At 42.8% G+C, this 19,244-nt stretch overlaps 1 protein-coding gene across 16 annotated transcripts in view; it reads left to right on the plus strand.

Moving 5' to 3' along the window:
- Nucleotides 1-19,244, plus strand: part of acsl1a (acyl-CoA synthetase long chain family member 1a) — a 241,795-nt gene that overhangs the window by 199,272 nt on the left and 23,279 nt on the right. For all 16 annotated transcript variants that reach the window (XM_069939945.1, XM_069939833.1, XM_069939872.1 and 13 more), the window contains one exon: nucleotides 8,592-8,708. In XM_069939945.1, the coding sequence (XP_069796046.1) occupies nucleotides 8,592-8,708 (117 nt within the window). The remainder of the gene's footprint in view (nucleotides 1-8,591; nucleotides 8,709-19,244) is intronic.

Consider the following 19,244-nt stretch of genomic DNA (forward strand, 5'->3'; position numbering starts at 1 on the left):
GTTTCAGAGAAAGATGTTTGTTGGACACACACTCACAAACTGACCTCATTCAATCAGCCACTTTAATGTCTTGCCAAAAAAACTTTCCCCCTCATGGGTTTTCCAAAAGATTACCTCTTTTTCCAGGTTACCACAGAGTTCTTTTTCCCCTATTTCAAGAGAAACATTAACCAGCCACATCCTCTTGTAATTGACTACAAAAGGGTTTAGAATAGGCTGAACTCAGAACTCAAAACCCATCTTCAAATAGTCTTATAGCAGGTCCAACACCAACTCTTGCTGCAAACTGATTCCCCCCCTCTCTCTCTCTCTCTCTCTCTCTCTCTCTCTCTCTCTCTCTCTCTCTCTCTCTTTCCCCCTCCCTCTCCCTCCAAAGAGAATAGCATGTTTTTTCTCTCTATTTGCAAAACCACATGGCCCCTCTTAGAACAGCAAACTTCAACCAGACTTGGATCGCTGGTGCCGGCGAAAGATTAATCAGTTTTTTGAGCCTGGACATCTGTTCCTTTAAAGACAATGGTCTATTTTGATTCCACAACATCAGTCCAATTAACACCTACTTGTGAAGTCTTCATAGTCATTTTTCAAAAGGCCATTTCAGATAGCCCAAAAGTTAAGATGTAAAGGCAGAGAAACTCCACCAAAACGCATAATCACCTACCTTTCTGAATGTGCGGAAGTGGTCTCCGAGAGGGATAATCTGCGCAGCACAGCCCTCCGCTGATCATTCTGAATGTATGGCCACGCTAAGCAGCTGTTTAGGGCGGGCTCTCATCCCGCGACCCATCTCCCCACACACCCCTCTCCCTCCAGCCCAGGGGCGGCAGGGCAGCAGGGGGCTGCGGGGACCATCGGGGCAGCAGGAGCCATCAGGGGCGGCTGGTGCATACTGGGACAGCCACACCAGGCAGCTTTGGCCTTCAGGGCCGCTCTCTGCAGCTCAAAACATGGCAGAGCAATGGCCATCTTCCCTGCCCATAATCCTCCAAGCAGTGGGAACTGTTCTGGAACCATAGAGTGGTTTTAGCTGCGTGGGGGATTATGGGTAGGGAAGATGGCCATTGCTCTGCCGCATATTTATGATGGGTGGCACCATGGCACCAGTCGCCCCACCTCTGTCGGATCCTGAGGATGCTACGAGGCTCCTCTGGATATGAATGGGACGCTGGAGCAGCCTTTTAGGGCTGCTGTCTGATAGGTAAGTTCCCATTTTTCCATCCACTCCATAGCCAGCCTCAAGGTGGAGGCCCGAAAAGAAATGGTATATTGTTACTGTAAGGACACAGGCAAACATGAAGGCTCCACCTTGGGCATAGCTCTTGCATTTCAAATGAGATGTCTTTTGTGAAATGTTAATGTCTGTGAAGTGTACCTAAACTAATACCTAAACTAAACCCCTGCAATTGATACTTTTTAAAGATATATTTTATCATAGTTTTATTAACTCATTCCGTAACACGTCACAAACTCGAGTGTCATTTCACAAATACTTGTCGTTGTTGATTTTGGGTTAAAGCTCTATGGTTGCTGCTATTTGATTGTAAAAATGAACATGGAGTATGCTCAACATAGGAACATGTTTCTGTGCTGAACACATGCCCAAATTGTACTAAAGCATTGATGCATATCCCTCTATTCCCTTCATTCATGTATCTTTCTAGAAGCCTCTAGAATGCTATTATCATATCTGCTTCCATCTCCACTTCTGGCAGCCCATTCCAAGCACTTACCATTCTTTGCAAAAAGAAACCCCAAAAAAATTTACTTGCACACCACCTCACACTACCTCATAAGCCTCATTTTAAATGCATTTCCTCTAATATGTTCACCTTCTCTCTGTCCACTGCCAGAGCAAGGGCCTTCCAGTGGCCAACCACTTCAGTTCCACACCTCACTGCCTCACTGACACGTCTGTTCATGACCTTGTGTCCTCCCAAGTTGAGGCTATCTGGAAATTGGAAATACAACTTCAGGAAGGAAAAACCAGAAGTATGTGATCCAGTGATTATCAGTGGAGAATGTAAGCAAATTTAAGTTCTTGGGTGTCACTATCTCGGAGGATTTTTAATGGACTCAGCACACTAATGGAATCGATAAGAAAGCAGGTCAGCCCTCTACTTCCTCAGGAGTTTGTGGAGGTTTAGTATGACACCAGAAACCCTGGCAAATTTTAACAGAGGTGTGGTGGAAAGTGTGCTGACTGGCTGAATCACAGACTGTTAAGGGGAAACCAATAACCCTGAGTGTAAAGCCCTCCAAATGATAGTGGACACATTCCAGGACATCACAGGCAAAATCTTTCCCACTATCGAGAACATCTACAGGGAATGCTGCTGTCGGAGAGCAGCAGCAATCATCAGGGATCCATACCACTCAGCACATGCTATGTTCAAGCTGTTGTCATCAGGAAAGAGGTCTAGGTGCCAAAAGACACACACCACCAGGTTCAGGAACAGCTGCTGTCCCTTCACCATCAGACTCCTCAACAACAAACTCAATCGGACTCATTTAAGGACTCTTACTTGTGCACTTTATTTTTTTTTAAATTCTCTCTTTATTGCACAGTCAGTTTGTTTACATTTGTTATCTGTTTACAGTTCTTTGTTTATACCTACATTGAGTACAGTTTTTTTGCTCTTCAAATAACTGCCCGTAGGTAAAAGAATCTCAGGGTTGTATGTGATTTCAAGTATCTACTCTGACAATAAATCTGAAATCTATGTTCTGACTTGGCAGACCAACTGGACTGCATTAATATCAACCTCCAATTTTCATTAACCTTTCCTCCTCTGGTCTCCCATTTCCTTATCTCTCTGGCCCCCTTCTTCCAGCTCCCCACCCCATTCCCTTCCATCTCCTATCAGAGAGCTATCTTTCTTAACCTCTGCCCTTTCTCCCTCTCTTGACTTGTGTCTTCTACCCACTCACCTGTATCCACCTATTACCTCTTACCTATTAGCCTTGTTCCTACTCCTTCCACCCTCCCAACCCAAAACGTCAATTGCTTTTGCTTTCTATGGATGCAACGTGATCTGAGTTTTTTCAGCAATTTTCAGGTACTGCACTAGACCCCAGTATCTGCAGGTTTTCTTGTTTACCATCTCCAATCCCTGCGAGAAAGATTCTGTCTGTCCTATTAATGCCTCACATAATTTTATAAACTTCTGTCAGGATTTTCCCTCAGACACTCCAGAGAAAGTAACCCGCCTTTGTCCAGCCTGTCCTCAGAGCTCATACTCTCTGATCCTGGATACATCCCGGTTAATCTCTTAAGTACCCTTTCCAAAGCTGCCACATCCTTCCTGTAATGGGATAATCAGAATTGCACGCAGCACTCTGTGCTATCTAACCAAAGTATTATGTAGCTGCAACGCATGTTCCTCATTTTCATACTCAAATGTCCTGCCCAATGAAGGTAAGCGTACCATACTCCTTCTTTATCATCCCATCTACATGCCCACTTTTACCTTTAGACATAGAGCATGGTAAGGGGCCCTTCGGCTCACAAACCCATGCCACCTAATTGCACTCAATTGACTTACACCCCTGAATCATTTTGGATGGTGGGAGAAAAACCAGAGCATACAGAGAAAACTCATGAAGACAGTGATAACGTACAAACTCCTGACAGAAACCGCTGGATTTGAACCCTGGTCTCTGGCGCTGTAACAGTGCTGTGCTGACTGCTACACTAACTGCTTTCAAGGAGCTATGGACATAATCCCCAAGATCTCTCTATCCAGGGATAGATACCATTGAATTTCATGACTTGTTCATGACAATAAATTCTGATTGTTTTGGAAGGTTCTAACCTTCAAAAATGCAGGACCTCACACTTGTGAAGTTTAAACTCTATCTGCCATTTCTCTACTCATGCCTATAACTGATTCTATATCCTGTTGTATTCTTTGATAGCTCTTAGCACTGTCCACAACTCCACCCACCTACTTTTTCATCCAATCACAAACATCTCTGATCCCTATGGAATACCACTGATCACAGACCTCCAGCCAGTATAACACCATTTCAGGTGAGGTTTAAAGATATGCAAAGGCGGGCTGCAACCTCATTTGAAGAAGACCGCAGAGCCGGAGGAGTCACGTGATGGAGTAGTGGCCGGACGGTGAACTCCAGCCCTCTCCAGAAAAGTCGGGAAAAACAAAGGAAAACACAAAGGCACAGAAATAAAAGTTACAGAAAAGTGAGTATAAAGGTGGAAAGAAGATGGCGACAAAAAAGAAAAATCGAAAGCAACGGTAAGAAGAGAGGAAGAGAAGACAAAGGAGGAAAAAGGTGAAGGCCTTACCTGTCCGAAGAGGCCCGCTGCGGAGAGAGAAACCCGCTCCCTCAGGTCGGTAAATAATGGACTACAAAAATGGCTCGCTGAGCCGAGTAAAAGTGCGCAACCGCGCATGAAAAAAAACACACCGACGGGAGGGGGGACCAGCTGGGGAGTCGATCTCCACAGCCGGCAACGACAGCTGCAGAACACCTGCAGCAAGAAGAGACCACAGAAGACAATAGAAACAAGAAAGAAGAGAAGGAAAGGGCAACAAAGAAACAACAGATGGCCAACCCAGAGGAAGAAGAAGAGGAAGAGTGCAGGGAAATAGAAGAAGAAAAGAAAGGCAAGATAAAGAAGGTACTTTCTCTTATTAAAGGATACATGGAGTCATTTAAAGAATGGCAAACACAGGAATTTAATGATTTAAGAAAAAGAATAAACAACACAGAAGAAAAAATGAATAAAATAGAGATGACCTTAACAGAAATGGGAAAGAAAATGGACAAGATGGAAGAGCGGGCAGTAGCCGCAGAAATGGAGGTAGAGGACTTAAAAAAGAAATTGGAGGAATCTAATAAAAAAACTAAAGAGACACAAGAACTACTAGCTCAAAAAATAGATACAATGGAAAATTATAACAGAAGAAATAACATAAAGATAGTGGGCCTTAAGGAAGATGAAGAAGGCAAGAATATGAGGGAGTTTATAAAAGAGTGGATCCCTAAGACCCTAGGATGTCCAGAACTACAGCAAGAAATGGAAATAGAAAGGGCACATAGAGTATTGGCCTCTAAACCACAACCACAACAAAAACCAAGATCTATTGTAGTAAAATTCCTAAGATATACTACAAGAGAAAAGGTACTGGAGAAGACAATGGAAAAAGTAAGAGAGGGCAACAAACCACTGGAGTATAAAGGGCAAAAAATCTTCATTTATCCAGATATAAGTTTTGAACTCCTAAAGAAGAGAAAAGAGTTCAATACAGCAAAGGCGATTTTATGGAAGAAAGGGTATAAATTTATACTAAAGCATCCAGCGGTATTGAAAATATTTATTCCAGGACAACAAAACAGACTATTCTCGGATCCAGAAGAAGCACGAAAATTTGCAGAACAATTACAAAAATAGACTGAGGGAGGAAGACGGGTAATGAGAGTAAAAATGATCACGATTGATATGTATGTGGGTAAAGACAAAAATAGACTGAGGGATGAAGACGGGTAATGAGAGTAAAAATGATCACGATTGATATGTATGCGGGTAAAGAGGTATAAGAGTGAATAGAGACAATGTGCATACGTGAATGTATCTGTACTTAGAGGAAAATATAGATAGTATAGACAAGAATTAATAAGGGAAGGTAATGGAATAGAGAGAATAAGGAGGGAATTAAAAGAGTGACCTTTGTGACATATGAAAAGTGAAATCTTTTCTGGGGGGGGGCGGGGTGGGGGGAAATAGCGGTCATTGCAAAATCAGTTGACGCTTGCGAGTGGATTCACAAATCCAAATGGAGAGGGGAGATGTGGTTGTCCGACAAGGGATAAAGGACAACTCAGGAGGGGAAGGGGAGATTGGGGATAAATAAGATAGAAATAGGAGAATAAGGAAAATGTTGGATGTTGTAGGAATGTTGTCTTATAAAGAGTTGAAAATAAGAAAACAGAAATGGAAAAGGAGGAAAGGTAATGATGGAAAAACGGAAAGAGAAGATAAACAAAATATTAAAGGGCTACGCTGAACTATATGACTTTAAATATTAATGGAATACATAACCAAATTAAAAGGAAGAAACTACTAAATTTAAATGAATAAATGTATTCCATTAGAAAAAATAACATATAGGTTAAGAAATAATATTGAAATATTCGAACAAGTATAGGAGCCTTACATTAAATACAATAGCGAAAACCTACCGGGGACAAACATTACCTAAGTTGATGGAAGGAGAAGGAAAGAAAAGAATGGACTCAGTAGAATTTCTGGTGTATTTTTGTTGAATGACAACATTGTCTGACTGGCTTAATGCAACCTAGATTGTATACCTAAAATGGATGAGGGGGGGGGTGGGGGGGGTGGCTTGGGAGGAGGGAGGGGGGGGGAGAAAAAGTCACTGTATATGTGTGAAAAAGAAATAGTGTATATCATGGCTAATGTGATTTATGGTGTGAAAAATAAAAAATTTTAAAAAAAAGAAGACCGCAGAGCCCACCTCACTGACAAAAGACAAAGAAGGAAAAACCCAACACCCAACCCCAACCAACCAATTTTCACTTGCAACCGTGCCTGTCTGTCCCGCATTGGACTTGTCAGTCACCAACGAGCCTGCAGCAGACGTGGACATACCCCTCCATAAATCTTCGTCCACGAAGCCAAGCCAAAGAAGAAGAAAGAAAGATATGCACCACAATTTTTTTTGCCCCACATTGTGCGGTAAATGCATGGAACAGCCTGCCAGGAATAGTGATGGAAGCAGATATGATAGTAACGTTAAAGAGGCTTCTAGATAGACCCATGAATGAGCAAGGTATGTATCGTATGCAAACAGCAAAGTTTTAGTTTAATTTGGGCATATAGTTCAGAGCTGACATCATGGGCTGAATGAATTGTTCCTATACTGTACTATTAGCAGTTTTCAATGTGGTATCAAGGAGATATAGTTGTTAAGCTTTACAGGATACAAAGAGGCCCCTCAGCCTAACTTGACCATACAGTGCAGTTTATTGTTAGAGACTACGTTCTATTGGGTCGTATTCACCTTGGGCCACTTAAAAATGGGCATTGGGCCACAGTTGGCCCAGTGGCTGAAGTTTGGCCACCCCTGCTTTAAGCATTTCCTATCCATTAACCTATTTAAATGGATTTTAAACATTGTAATTGTAGCCACCTCTAATATTTTCTCTGGCAGCTCTTTCCACATGCTTACCTCCTTCTGCGTGGAAAAAGTTGTCCTATGGATCCTTTTAAAATCTTTCTCTCCACCTTAAATATGTGGCGTCTAGACTCCTTAACATGCAGAACCCTCATGATTTTATGGATCTCTCTCTTTCTCTCTCGTTCTCTGTGAGATCACCTTCAGCCTCATACACTCCAGAGAAAAATGTCCTAGCGTATCCTGCTTCTCCACATTACTCACGTCCACCAAGCCCAATATTCTCATGAATCTTTCCTGCACCCTTTTTAGCTTATTAACGTCTTTCCTATAGCTAAGTGACCAGATCTGTGTGCAATAATACAAATGTTGTCTCGCCAAAGTCCTATAGAGCAAGTTTGATGAAAAAGTGAAGATAGTGGGAATTAGGGTGAAAGTATTCCACTGTATTCGGCTCCGAATCATGGGTCCTCTACCGGCACCACCTACGGCTCCTAGAACGCTTCCACCAGCGTTGTCTCCGCTCCATCCTCAACATCCATTGGAGCGCTTACACCCCTAACGTCGAAGTACTCGAGATGGCAGAGGTCGACAGCATCGAGTCCACGCTGCTGAAGATCCAGCTGCGCTGGATGGGTCACGTCTCCAGAATGGAGGACCATCGCCTTCCCAAGATCGTGTTATATGGCGAGCTCTCCACTGGCCACCGTGACAGAGGTGCACCAAAGAAAAGGTACAAGGACTGCCTAAAGAAATCTCTTGGTGCCTGCCACATTGACCACCGCCAGTGGGCTGATAACGCCTCAAACCGTGCATCTTGGCGCCTGACAGTTTGGCGGGCAGCAACCTCCTTTGAAGAAGACCGCAGAGCCCACCTCACTGACAAAAGGCAAAGGAGGAAAAACCCAACACCCAACCCCAACCAACAAATTTTCCCTTGCAACCGCTGCAATCGTGTCTGCCTGTCCCGCATCGGACTTGTCAGCCACAAACGAGCCTGCGGCTGACGTGGACTTTTTACCCCCTCCATAAATCTTCATCCGCGAAGCCAAGCCAAAGAAGAAAGATTCCACTGGATGGAGTGATAACTTGAACAAAGAAAAATGGTTAGTTGTGTCAATCATTGCTGCCCCCCAACATTGCTGTGGAAGTTCCTTTACCTAGGTTATCCATCATCAACTACATCACCAATAATTATATCTTATTTTCTGATGATTACCCCACTTGTATTTGATATTTCCTAGCTGTTCGACCAGTTTATGTCCATATGCAGAAAAATCTGGAAGTTAAAGCACTAATTCTTGGCAGGTAATGGTTATGGCACTTGATTGGCAGTTTAACCCTGTACCTAATTTTTATGTTATGGAAATATAAAGTTTTTACTGTCAAAGCTTTTCCCATGGTATAGGAATCTTTTATTTCATTTTTCAGGTGTGTGTAAAGGGGCCAAATGTTTTTTCTGGTTACCTGAAAGACCCTGACAAAACAGCAGAAGCTCTGGATGAGAACAATTGGTTGCACACAGGAGATATAGGAAAGTGGTTGCCGGTAAGGACAAACTTATTTCACTTCATTTACAGTATGTGCAATTGGCTTGCAATACAATTATATTATTTTAGAAATTCAAGTTTATTGTCATGTGGTGCAGTGAGAAAATTTGTTTTGTATCAATCCAGCTACTCAACCCATACAGAGTACAACAATTAAAAATAAAATACAGAGTACAGTTACAGAGAGAGCAGTGGAAACAAAACAAAGGCAGCATTATTTTACTTGTGTGAGTTTCATTCAGGAACCATGAATAAGTAGAAATACCCAGAACTAGCCATCTTTTTGTAAACATTGGAATACAATATATATTTTTTTCTTCTTTATTTGTTTACCTCTTCTGGAAAAAGGGTATTCTTATTAATCCTGTTTTACATCCAAAATGTCCTCTTTCATAAGAAATATGGCTGTCTCTCTGTTTTCAGTGATAAAGTCCTTAACCCATCTCCATTTTTCATATCTACCCTCTCAGCCCATATCCCCTCAGGCAAAATAAGTCCCTCTAGTCCTTCCACCCCCACCACCCTCTGTATCTGACATGTTATCCTCCAACACAATCCCACCACCAGTCACATCCTCCCCTCCCCACCCAAATCTGCTTATCACAGAGGTCAATCTCTTTGAGATGTCCTGAACTACACTCCTCTCTCACCTATCATTCCACCCTGTAGTTGCAGAAAGTATAAAATCTCTCCCACTCACCTCTATCCAGAGCCAATAATGAACAGTACCTTCCAGGTGAGGAAATTTTATGTGTACATTGTTCAATCTAATCTACTACGTTCAGTGTACTCAGTGTGACCTCCTCTAGACTGTGAGTCCAAATATAAATAGATGATCGTTTCACTGAACTCCTCAGCTCTATCTGTGGATCTAAGCTCAAACCATTTTATCTCACGAATTGAGTTACAGGGAAAGGTTAAACAGGTTAGGGCTTTATTCCCTAGAGCGTAGATGAATTATGGGAGATTTGATCGAGGTATTTAAAATTATGAGGGGATAGACATAGCAAATGTAGATAGGCTTTTTTCACTGTGGGTAGCTGAGATACAAACCAGAGGACATGGGTTAAGACTGAAAAGGGGAATATGAGGGGGAACTTCTTCACCCTTAACCATTCCCACACAGGCATGTTTGTCCTCTGCCTCATCCATTGCTTGGGTGAGGCTGAACATAATCTTGGGTAATAACTCGTCATATTCCTCTTATATAGCCTTAAATCCAGCAGCATGAACATTTTTCAGTTTCACCGTTTCTATTTCTTGCTTTTCTCTCCAATCCTCTCCCATGGTATTTTTTCTACCTATCTCTCCACCTCTCCCTCCTTCTGTCCAATATCCAAGGACCTATTAGCTCCTCCCCAATCTCTTCCTCCTCTTCTACCCCCATTTTCTCCCTTTGTTATTACCTGACATCACCCTCCCTTATTTCAATAAAGGATCCCAACCCAAAATTCCGATCAACCATTTCTATGCTTTGGAAGTGAAGAATCTATTCATGGCTAAGTGCATAGTTCAGATGATTTCAGGGATATTTACTCTATTTGAAAATGTGATTTTTATTTTGGCAATTTGCTCTTTTTAAATGTTACTTTGATCTTCAGCTATAATGAAGATCTAATGAACAGATTAGAAAGAGACATAGTACCTTTTCTATGTATAAAACTTGTTCTTACATCAGCTATACATGACACCACAAAAATTGAATAGAATGAAATCAGATTTATCAGATCAATGTTTTAGGAGTGGTGAAGAGACAGGAACTTTTTGGGTGGTTTTATGAAATTTCTTAGAACAAGTTGCAGGCATTATATTTCCAGAGAAGCCAGATTTATTTTTGTTGGGATCACAAGGTCACAAGAAAAATGATCAGAAGCAGGCCATTTGGCCCATTGAGTCTGCTCCATGAAACCTCCTTGAGCTAAACTGATCTTGCATCTAGTTCCAAGTTCCAGCCTTGTTCCCATATCCCATGATACCCTGACTAATTAGATATCAATCAATTTCCTCTTTAAATTCCCCCAATGATCTTGACTCCATGGGTGGCAACAAATTCTACAAATCCACTACCCTTTGGCTAAAGAGATTCTCCTCATCTCTGTTGTAAATTGGTACTTTTTAATTCTAAGACTGTGCCCTCTTGTCCTGGAATCACACAACAGGGGAAACATCTTATTTGCATCCACTCTGTCCAATCTGTTCATTATTTAAAATGTTTCTATGAGATCCCCTCTCATTCTTCTTCTAATGAATAGAGTCAAAGAACTGCTAAGCCTTCCTCATATGTTATCATTCGCATTCCTGGAATCATTCTGGTAAACCTCCTCTGTACAGTATCCAACCTTGCTATATCCTTTCTAAGATATGGGGCCCAAAGCTGCACACAGTACTCCAAATGAGGTCTCACCAGTGCCCCACAGAGTCTCATCAACACCTCTTTATTCTTATACACAATCCCCTTTGAAACAAATGCCAACAGAGCATCAGGCATTTTTACTGCCGATCCAACCTGGCGGTCAACTTTCAGGTTATCCTGCATGAGGACCCCCAAGTTCTTTTGTACTTCTGAGGTTTGAATTTTCTCCCCATCCAAATAAGAATCCAACCGTTTATTTCCTCTACCGAAATGCACAACCGTACATTTCTCAACATTATATTGCATCTGCCATTTCTTCACCCATTCTTCTAAGATGTCCAAATATCTGTAAGCTTTCAATTTCTTCTACACTTCGTACTCTACCACCTATCTTGGTGTCATCTGCAAACATTGCCACAAAACCATTTAATCCACAATCTAAATCATCAATATATATTGTAAAAAAACGGCCCCAACCCCAACCCTTGCGGATCACCACTTATAACAGGCAACCAACCAGAGTAGGATCCCTTTACTCCCACCCTTTGCATTCTGCCTATCAGCCAATGCTCTACCCAATTTATTACTTTTCTGGTAATTTCACATGCTCTTGTCTTATTAAACAGCCTTTTATGTAGTATATTATAGAAGGCCTTTTGAAAATCCACAGCCTCTCCCTTGTCCACCCTACTTGAGATTTTCTCAAAAAAAATTCCATTAGGTTGGTCAGGCAGGATCTTCCTTTCATGAAACCATACTGTCTTGGACCTATCATGCCAAGCACCTCGAAGTATTCCATAACCTCGTCATTGAGGATTGATTCCAATATCTTCAACTACTGAAGTCAAACTAATAGGCCTATAATTTCCTTTTTTCTGCCTCCCTCCTTTCTTAAAGAGCAGAACTACATTTGCGACCTTCCAATCCTTGGGCACTATGCCTGAGTCTATTGATTTCTGGAAAATCAATTCGAATGCCTCTACAATCTCCAAGGCCATCTCCTTCAGAAGCTGTGGGTGCACCTCATCCATTCTCGGAGACTTTATACTTTCAGACCATTCAGCTTACTAAGCATTATCTCTCTGGTAATCTTGACTACTTAGTTCTATTCCTGGAGACCTTTGAATATCAGGAATATTGTTAATGACCTCCATAGTGAAGTCTGACGTAAAATATGGAAATATAGAAGGAACAAAACCGAAATTGAAACTATCAAGATATTAAATTGTGCCCACTGAAATCATAGTGGACATGAAGAAATAACCACACAAGGTGTTTATAGAGTGAATCAAACAGATTTACTCTTCATCACCCATACAACCTTTTAAAAGCCAGAATTACAGGCTGACGTCATGTAAGGTAAAACATCATGAGATGGGAATGTGTAAGGAGTTACCCTGTACAGGGCAGTAACAAGATGTGAATGCATCCTTGTACTTACAAGATAAGAGAGACATTGATGGATTGAGAGGCAGGAAGCTAGCAGGGAAAGGATAGCAACAGTTTTAGTCATTGGACAAGTAATGATATGATGATGTTCTAAGCACGTATCCAAGGGTATAAAAAATCACCATTTTGCTGATAACGGCAGAATGCATTCTCCGACTAACATGGTTAGTTGCAAGTGTTACAATCCGGTAATAAAGAACAAAGAACCCTGATTTCGACTCAGTCTAGTGTTTGTCTCACTCATTCATGAACAAAACAGACCTAACAGTCATCACGCTCTGACGTCATCATGCACTGACGTCACATGGCTGGTTTGATGCTTCCTGGGAGTTGTAGTGGCGCTACACAACTCCCCCACTCCTCCAAGAACTGGCAGAAAAGTTTGTCTTATAGGTCGTTGACCTCTGTGAGGAACTGTTGGCTGCGACAGTGGGGAAGATTTATCCACATGAGCTGGTTTAACCCTTTCATTAGTGAAAGACTGTGGCTTCCCTCCAATGTCTCGAACTCCCCTGGAGCCACCATCAGTGCGCCTTACACGAGCTCTGCAGACGAAGCTTAGAGGTCCTCCTTTAGAGTTGTTCTAATGCCCAGAAATACCTAGGACAGCTCATCAACCCAATTCAGGCCCTCTAACCAAGCCATCAAAGCTGACTTGAGTTGTCGATGAAATCTTTCCACCATTCCATTGGCCTGGGGATGATAGGCATTCATATGATGAATTGTTGTACTGAGCAAGTGAGACAAGGCCGTCCACAGCATGGAAGTAAATTGTGGTCCTCTATCCGAATTCACATGAACTGGTAAACCAAAACGAGATACCCAGGAACTGAGGAATGCCTAAGCACAAGTGTCTGTAGTAGCATCTACCCTAGGCATGGCCACGAGATACCACGTAAACCTGTCTATTACTGTAAAAATGTAACGGTACCCTCTTGAAACAGGAAGCAGACCAATAATGTCCACGTGGACATGAGCAAAATGCTGAGTAACTGCCAGGAAGGATTATAGTGGTGCCTTACTATGCCATTGAGCTTTTGTTGTTTGGCAGGCATTGCGGGATCTCATCATTTGTGTAATGTGTTTTTAAAACTGTGCCATATGAACCGTCTGAAACCATATGAATGGTCGATCTAATCAATGGATGTGAGAGACCATGCACATGATGCTGGAACTACTGTGCGTGGATGTCCCGTTGATATATCACAGAGGAGTAATTTGCCATTAACTCCAAAATAGACATCTTTCAATTGCAGGTTCATGATTGCAGTCTGATAAGCATTCATCTCATGGTCATGTTGTTGGGCTGTGGCCAAAGGTGTATAGTCAATATTTTGATCTACAGACAAAACCTCAAGTGGAGCAGAGCGGGAAAGTGCATCAGCTACTGCATTGTCTTTTCTGGAAATATGTCGTATTTTTGTGGAGAATTCTGAAATGAATGATGATTGCCATTGTTGTTGAGCTGACCAGGGCTCTGTGAACTTGGAAAATGCAAGTGTTAAAGGCTTGTGCTTGGTATACATAATAAAATCTCTGCCCTCCAAAAAATAGTGGAAGTGTCGAATAGACAAGTAAGTGACCAAAAGCTCCTTATAAAAAGCACTGTATTTCTTCCTGCTTCACGAAGATGGTGGCTGAAGAATGCTAACGGCTTCCATTGCCTTTGACACATTGATGAAGTGCACCTCATATGACCATATTGGAAGCATCTGTAGAAAGGGCAGTGGCTGCATTTCAAACTGGGTAGCTGAGTATAGCGGCATGAGTCAGCAAATCTTTCATCTTCAAGAAGGCATTGTTTCCCTCTTCAGTCCAATGGATGGTTCTGGCATTTCTGGACAGTAAATTGACAAGAGGCTTCATGATATGAGCTGTTCCCGGAAGAAACCAACGGTAAAAATTGACCATTCCCAAGAATTTCTGCAGGCTTTTAACCGTAGCTGGTCTTGTGTACTTGGTAATGGCCTCAACTTTGGATGGCAGTGGAATCACGCCTTCCTGAGTAATCCTTTGCCCTGTTATGGTTCCGCACACCCCCTGAACCACGCTGGCGACGGTTCATGATACTGTGTTGTGTGCCCACTCGGCTCGTTATACAGGCACTGCATTCCCCCCCCCCCGAACCGTCGCCAGAAATTAAAACACCAGCTGCGTGTGCCTGAGGTGGACGCCCTTGACGTCTGGGCTGGGGGCTCTGAATGAATGAAGTGGGATCCACATGGGTAGGCTTGAGTCTGTCCACACTAAGCACCTGCGAATGCCCCCCAATGTCCAAAGTATACACAACCCCATCCTGCTTAATCATGCAGAAAAGGCCCTCATATGGTTGTTGTAACGGCGCTCCTGGGACCTGTCTGCATACAAAAACAAAATCAGTGTTCAGGAGTGGTGGGGGCACATGCCATTTGGTAGGAACAGGGTTTGCTGATTGTGACACCATGTTGAAACTGCTGAAGAACATCCAGGTTAGTGTTGGTTGCAAAATGAATGTCCCCTGGAACTGTAAGTATCTGAGGCGTCAGTGTTTTTTTTTGTTTTTTTTTTAAATTTTTTATTTTTCACACCATAAATCACAATGTCAAGGTAGCGTCAGGGTTAGGATGGATGACCATTGCTGCATTGGCCAAAGTGTGTATGGCATCGTAAACACAACCTCTGCCTCTGATGTCCAGGTAACGTTTCTGTGCTTGGTGGCGAGGATCTGAAACAGAGGTCGAAGAATGTCAGCAGCTGCTGGAATGAACCGGTGATAGAAGTTTATCATGCCCAAAAATTTCTGCAGTCCCTTAACCGTGGTAGGTTTGGGAAAAAGCACGGACTGCATCTACCTTGCTGGATAAGGGAAAGACACCGTTGGCCATGATCTTGTGTCCCAGGAAGTTGATGGTGGGCCTGCCAAATTGACGTTTGCTTGGATTGATGGTAAGACGAAATTCCTCTAGCCGTTGGAACAGGCGGAGTAAATGCAGGTGGTGATCCTGTTCGGACTGAGTGGCTATGAGGCTGTCATCCAAGTAGACGTAAGCAAACTCTAAATCCCTGCCCAAAGCATCCATAAGCCGCTGGAAGGTTTGAGCGACGTTTTTCAACCCAAATGGCATCCTAAGAAATTCAAAAAGCCAGAAAGGGGTAATAATCATCCTTACGGACCGGGATCTGATGGTATCTCTTGACAAGATCAACTTTGGAGAAAACATGGCATTGAGCAGATGGGCAGCAAAATTCTGTATATGAGGGATCGGGTACCTGTCGAGTGTAGTTATATCATTGAGCCTACACTAATCGCCGCAGGATCTCGATCCACCTGTTTTCTTGGGTACCATGTGTAACAGCGATGCCCAAGGACTGTTGGAGCACTGAATGATACCTATTCCTCCATTGCAGTAAACTCTGCGCTTGCCTGCCGCAGTTTATCAGGTGGAAGACGACAAGCCCTGGCATAAATTGGCAGGCCTGAAGTTTCTATGTAATGGGACACACCATGGACCGTTTTGGAGGTATTGAAATTAGGAGAGAGAATACCAGGAAATTCGCCAAGCAGAGCAGCATAGACATCCTTGTGCAGCATTTGTATCCCAAGCTGGAAAACTCTCCCTTTGCTGCATACCAACGGGTATGTTTGAAAAGTTGTGGCATGAACTAATTTCCTTCGCTTCACATCTACTAGCAAGTTATATAACAGTTTATGGCATGGAAACAGGCCATCTTGGCCCTACAAGTCCACGTCGGTTCACTCGAACAGCTCCACCAGCTCCCCTGCCTATTCTCCGCCCATAACCCGCTAACCCCCTCCTATCCATGTATATATCCAGTCACCTCTTAAATTAAAGAATTGATTCTGCCTCAACTATTTCCTCCAGAAGATTATTCCATTCAGCCACCTCTCTTTGAGTGAAGAAGCATCCTCTAATATTTCCCCTAAAATTTTGCGCCCTTACCCTCAACTTGTGTCCTCATGTTTCAACCTTCCATGCTCTCAGGGGGAAGAGTCTACTTGTGTCTAGTCTATCTATTCCCTTTATAAACACCTCTATCAATTCCCCACTCAACTGTCTACGTTCCAATGAATAAAGTCCTAACCTCTTCAATCTTTCTCTGTACTCTAGGTATTTTAAGCCAGGCAACATCCTTGTAAATCTTCTCTGGACCCTCTCCACCTTATCTATAATCCTTCCTATAATTTGGAGACCAGAATTGAACACAATACTCCAAACCTGGCCTCACCAATGCCTTAAACAGTCGCAGCATCATTTCCCAACTCCTATACTCTGTGCTATGATTTATGAAGGACAGCATACCAAATGCCTTCTTAACCACCTTGTCAACATGAGAATCCACCTTCAAGGAATGCTGCATCATAACTCCAAGATCTCTTTGTTCTAGTGCATTCCCCAATGTCCTCCCCTTTACTACATATGTCCTATTTTGATTATTTTTTCCGAAATGAAGCACCTCACACTTCTCTACATTAAATTCCATCTGCCATCTTTTAGCCCAATTTTCCAGACAAACCAAATCCCTCTGTAATCCCTGAAAACCTTCCTTGCTATCCACCACTCTCCCTATTTTTGTATTGTTTGCATATTTACTTACCCAGTTAACCACCCCATCATCCAAATCATTAATATAAATTATGAACAACAGGGGACCTAGCACCAATCCTTGAGGTACTCCGCTCGTCACAGGCTTCCATCCTGACAGACAGTTGTCCACCATGACCCTCTGCTGTCTCTCCTCCACCTCTGGACCCATCTTATTATTACTCTATTTATTCCTAGTGACTGAACCTTTCTTACTAACCTTTCATGTGGAACCTTATCAAAAGCCTTGCTAAAATCCAGATAGACTACATCAACTGCCCTACCTTCATCCACCTTTCTTGTCACTTGTTTGAAAAACTCAACAAGGTTCGTCAAACATGACTGCCCCTTCACAAACCCATGCTGGGTGCTCTTGATCAATCCCTGCCTATCCAGATATTTATAAACACCATCTCTAAGAATATCCTCCATAACTTTCCCTACCACCAAAGTCAAATTTCCAGGCCTATAATTACTCGGCCGACACATTGCACCTTTTTTAAACAACGGAACTATATTTGAAACCCTCCAATCCCGCAGCACCAAACCCTCCTCCAGTGATCATTGAAAAATCACTGACAGTGCCTCCACTATTTGCTCCCTGACCTCCCTTAACGTCCTGGGGAAAATCCCATCAGGACCAGGAGACTTATCCACTTTTACTGACTTTAGAAGCTCCAAAACCCTCTCTTTACTAATCCCTATCTTTTCCATAACTAAGCCATTTGCCTCACTTATCTCATATAGTCTAAAGTCCTTTTCCTTCGTGAACACAGATGAGAAAAAAAATTATTTAATATCTCTCCCATCTGATACGGTTCCTTGCACAGTTCACCGCTCCCATTTTCAGGCGGTCCTATTCTATCCTTAACCCTCCTTTTACTATTCACATATCTGTAAAAACCCTTAGGATTCACATTTACTTTATCAGCTATTGACACCTCATACCTTCTTTTTGCCTTTCTAATTTTCTTCTTCAGGTTTTTTTCTGCAATCTATGTAATAATCATCCATCTTATCCATTTTTTTGCTTCTTAAGTAAATGTCCTCTCCCCCCCCCCCCCCTCTTATCCCAAACCATCTTCCTAATTTTTCCAGCAAACCACGGTTCCCTTGAACTTTTGGCCTTGCCTTTCAATCTGACTGGCTTGTAAAGATTCTGTACTCTCAATGGGACCTTAAAATCTGCACCCAAAACGGGCTATGCAATGGAAGCCAATATGCAATTCCAATGGAATGTCGCCCCTCCTATTCCAATCGTGAACCGTCATGTGAAAAAGCTGGGAATGGTAGTCCAATTTGCTGCTTGAAGAGCCAGGTGTTGATGTTGGGTTTTTTTCAAAATAGGTTGGCGGGAGCAAACTGACCTCAGCGCCTGCGTCTACAAGAAACCTGCACTTACCAGCATCGTCTTGAAGATACAATAGGCCAGTACTTGCACCAGCTGCCGAGGCCACTACTGGCAGCCGACTTTTTCGTTTCCCGCCTTTTTTCTGTAATAGGTACATGGCGGGACACATTTATGGGCATTTATTTCCCCAATGACGATGGTAAAAACACCATTCTCGCCACCCGTCAGCGCATTCCTCCTTCTTTGACTGAACTGCGGATACAGGAGGCTCGTAGGACACAGAGATGGATCTGTTGTGAAAACGGGACTATTGTGGTGGAGTACGATAGAGCTTGTCAGCCTCCCGTGCTACGTCATGGGGATGGCAGAAATCCATGTTAGCAATTGGTATGGTGACACGACCCAGAGATTGGACAGCAATGGAGTTTCAAAAAGTAAACAATGAGAATGACCATTCGCTAATGCAAGTATCTCATTCATTAGATACGATGAATTCCTGTCACCCAGGCCCTCCATGTTTAAAAGCCGTATGCCATGCTCATGTCTAGTCAATTCCAGCATGTCCTGGAGAAATTAGCGGAACCTGGTGTACTGGTTCTCCACCGGGAGATTGGTAATAAATTCACTTACTTAAGATGCTGTAGCAGCATCCAATGCACCTACAACGTGCCAGAATTCTGTGCCTTCTGCCATTATGCCATGAAGATGAAACTGAGTTTCAGCCTGATTAAGCCATACCTGAGGTTGATGGGACCAGAAAGGAGGCAAGTGAAGTCCCACTGCATTAACTGCTGCCGT

Source organism: Narcine bancroftii, chromosome 1 (assembly GCF_036971445.1).
Source record: "Narcine bancroftii isolate sNarBan1 chromosome 1, sNarBan1.hap1, whole genome shotgun sequence".
NCBI classification, from domain to species: domain Eukaryota; kingdom Metazoa; phylum Chordata; class Chondrichthyes; order Torpediniformes; family Narcinidae; genus Narcine; species Narcine bancroftii.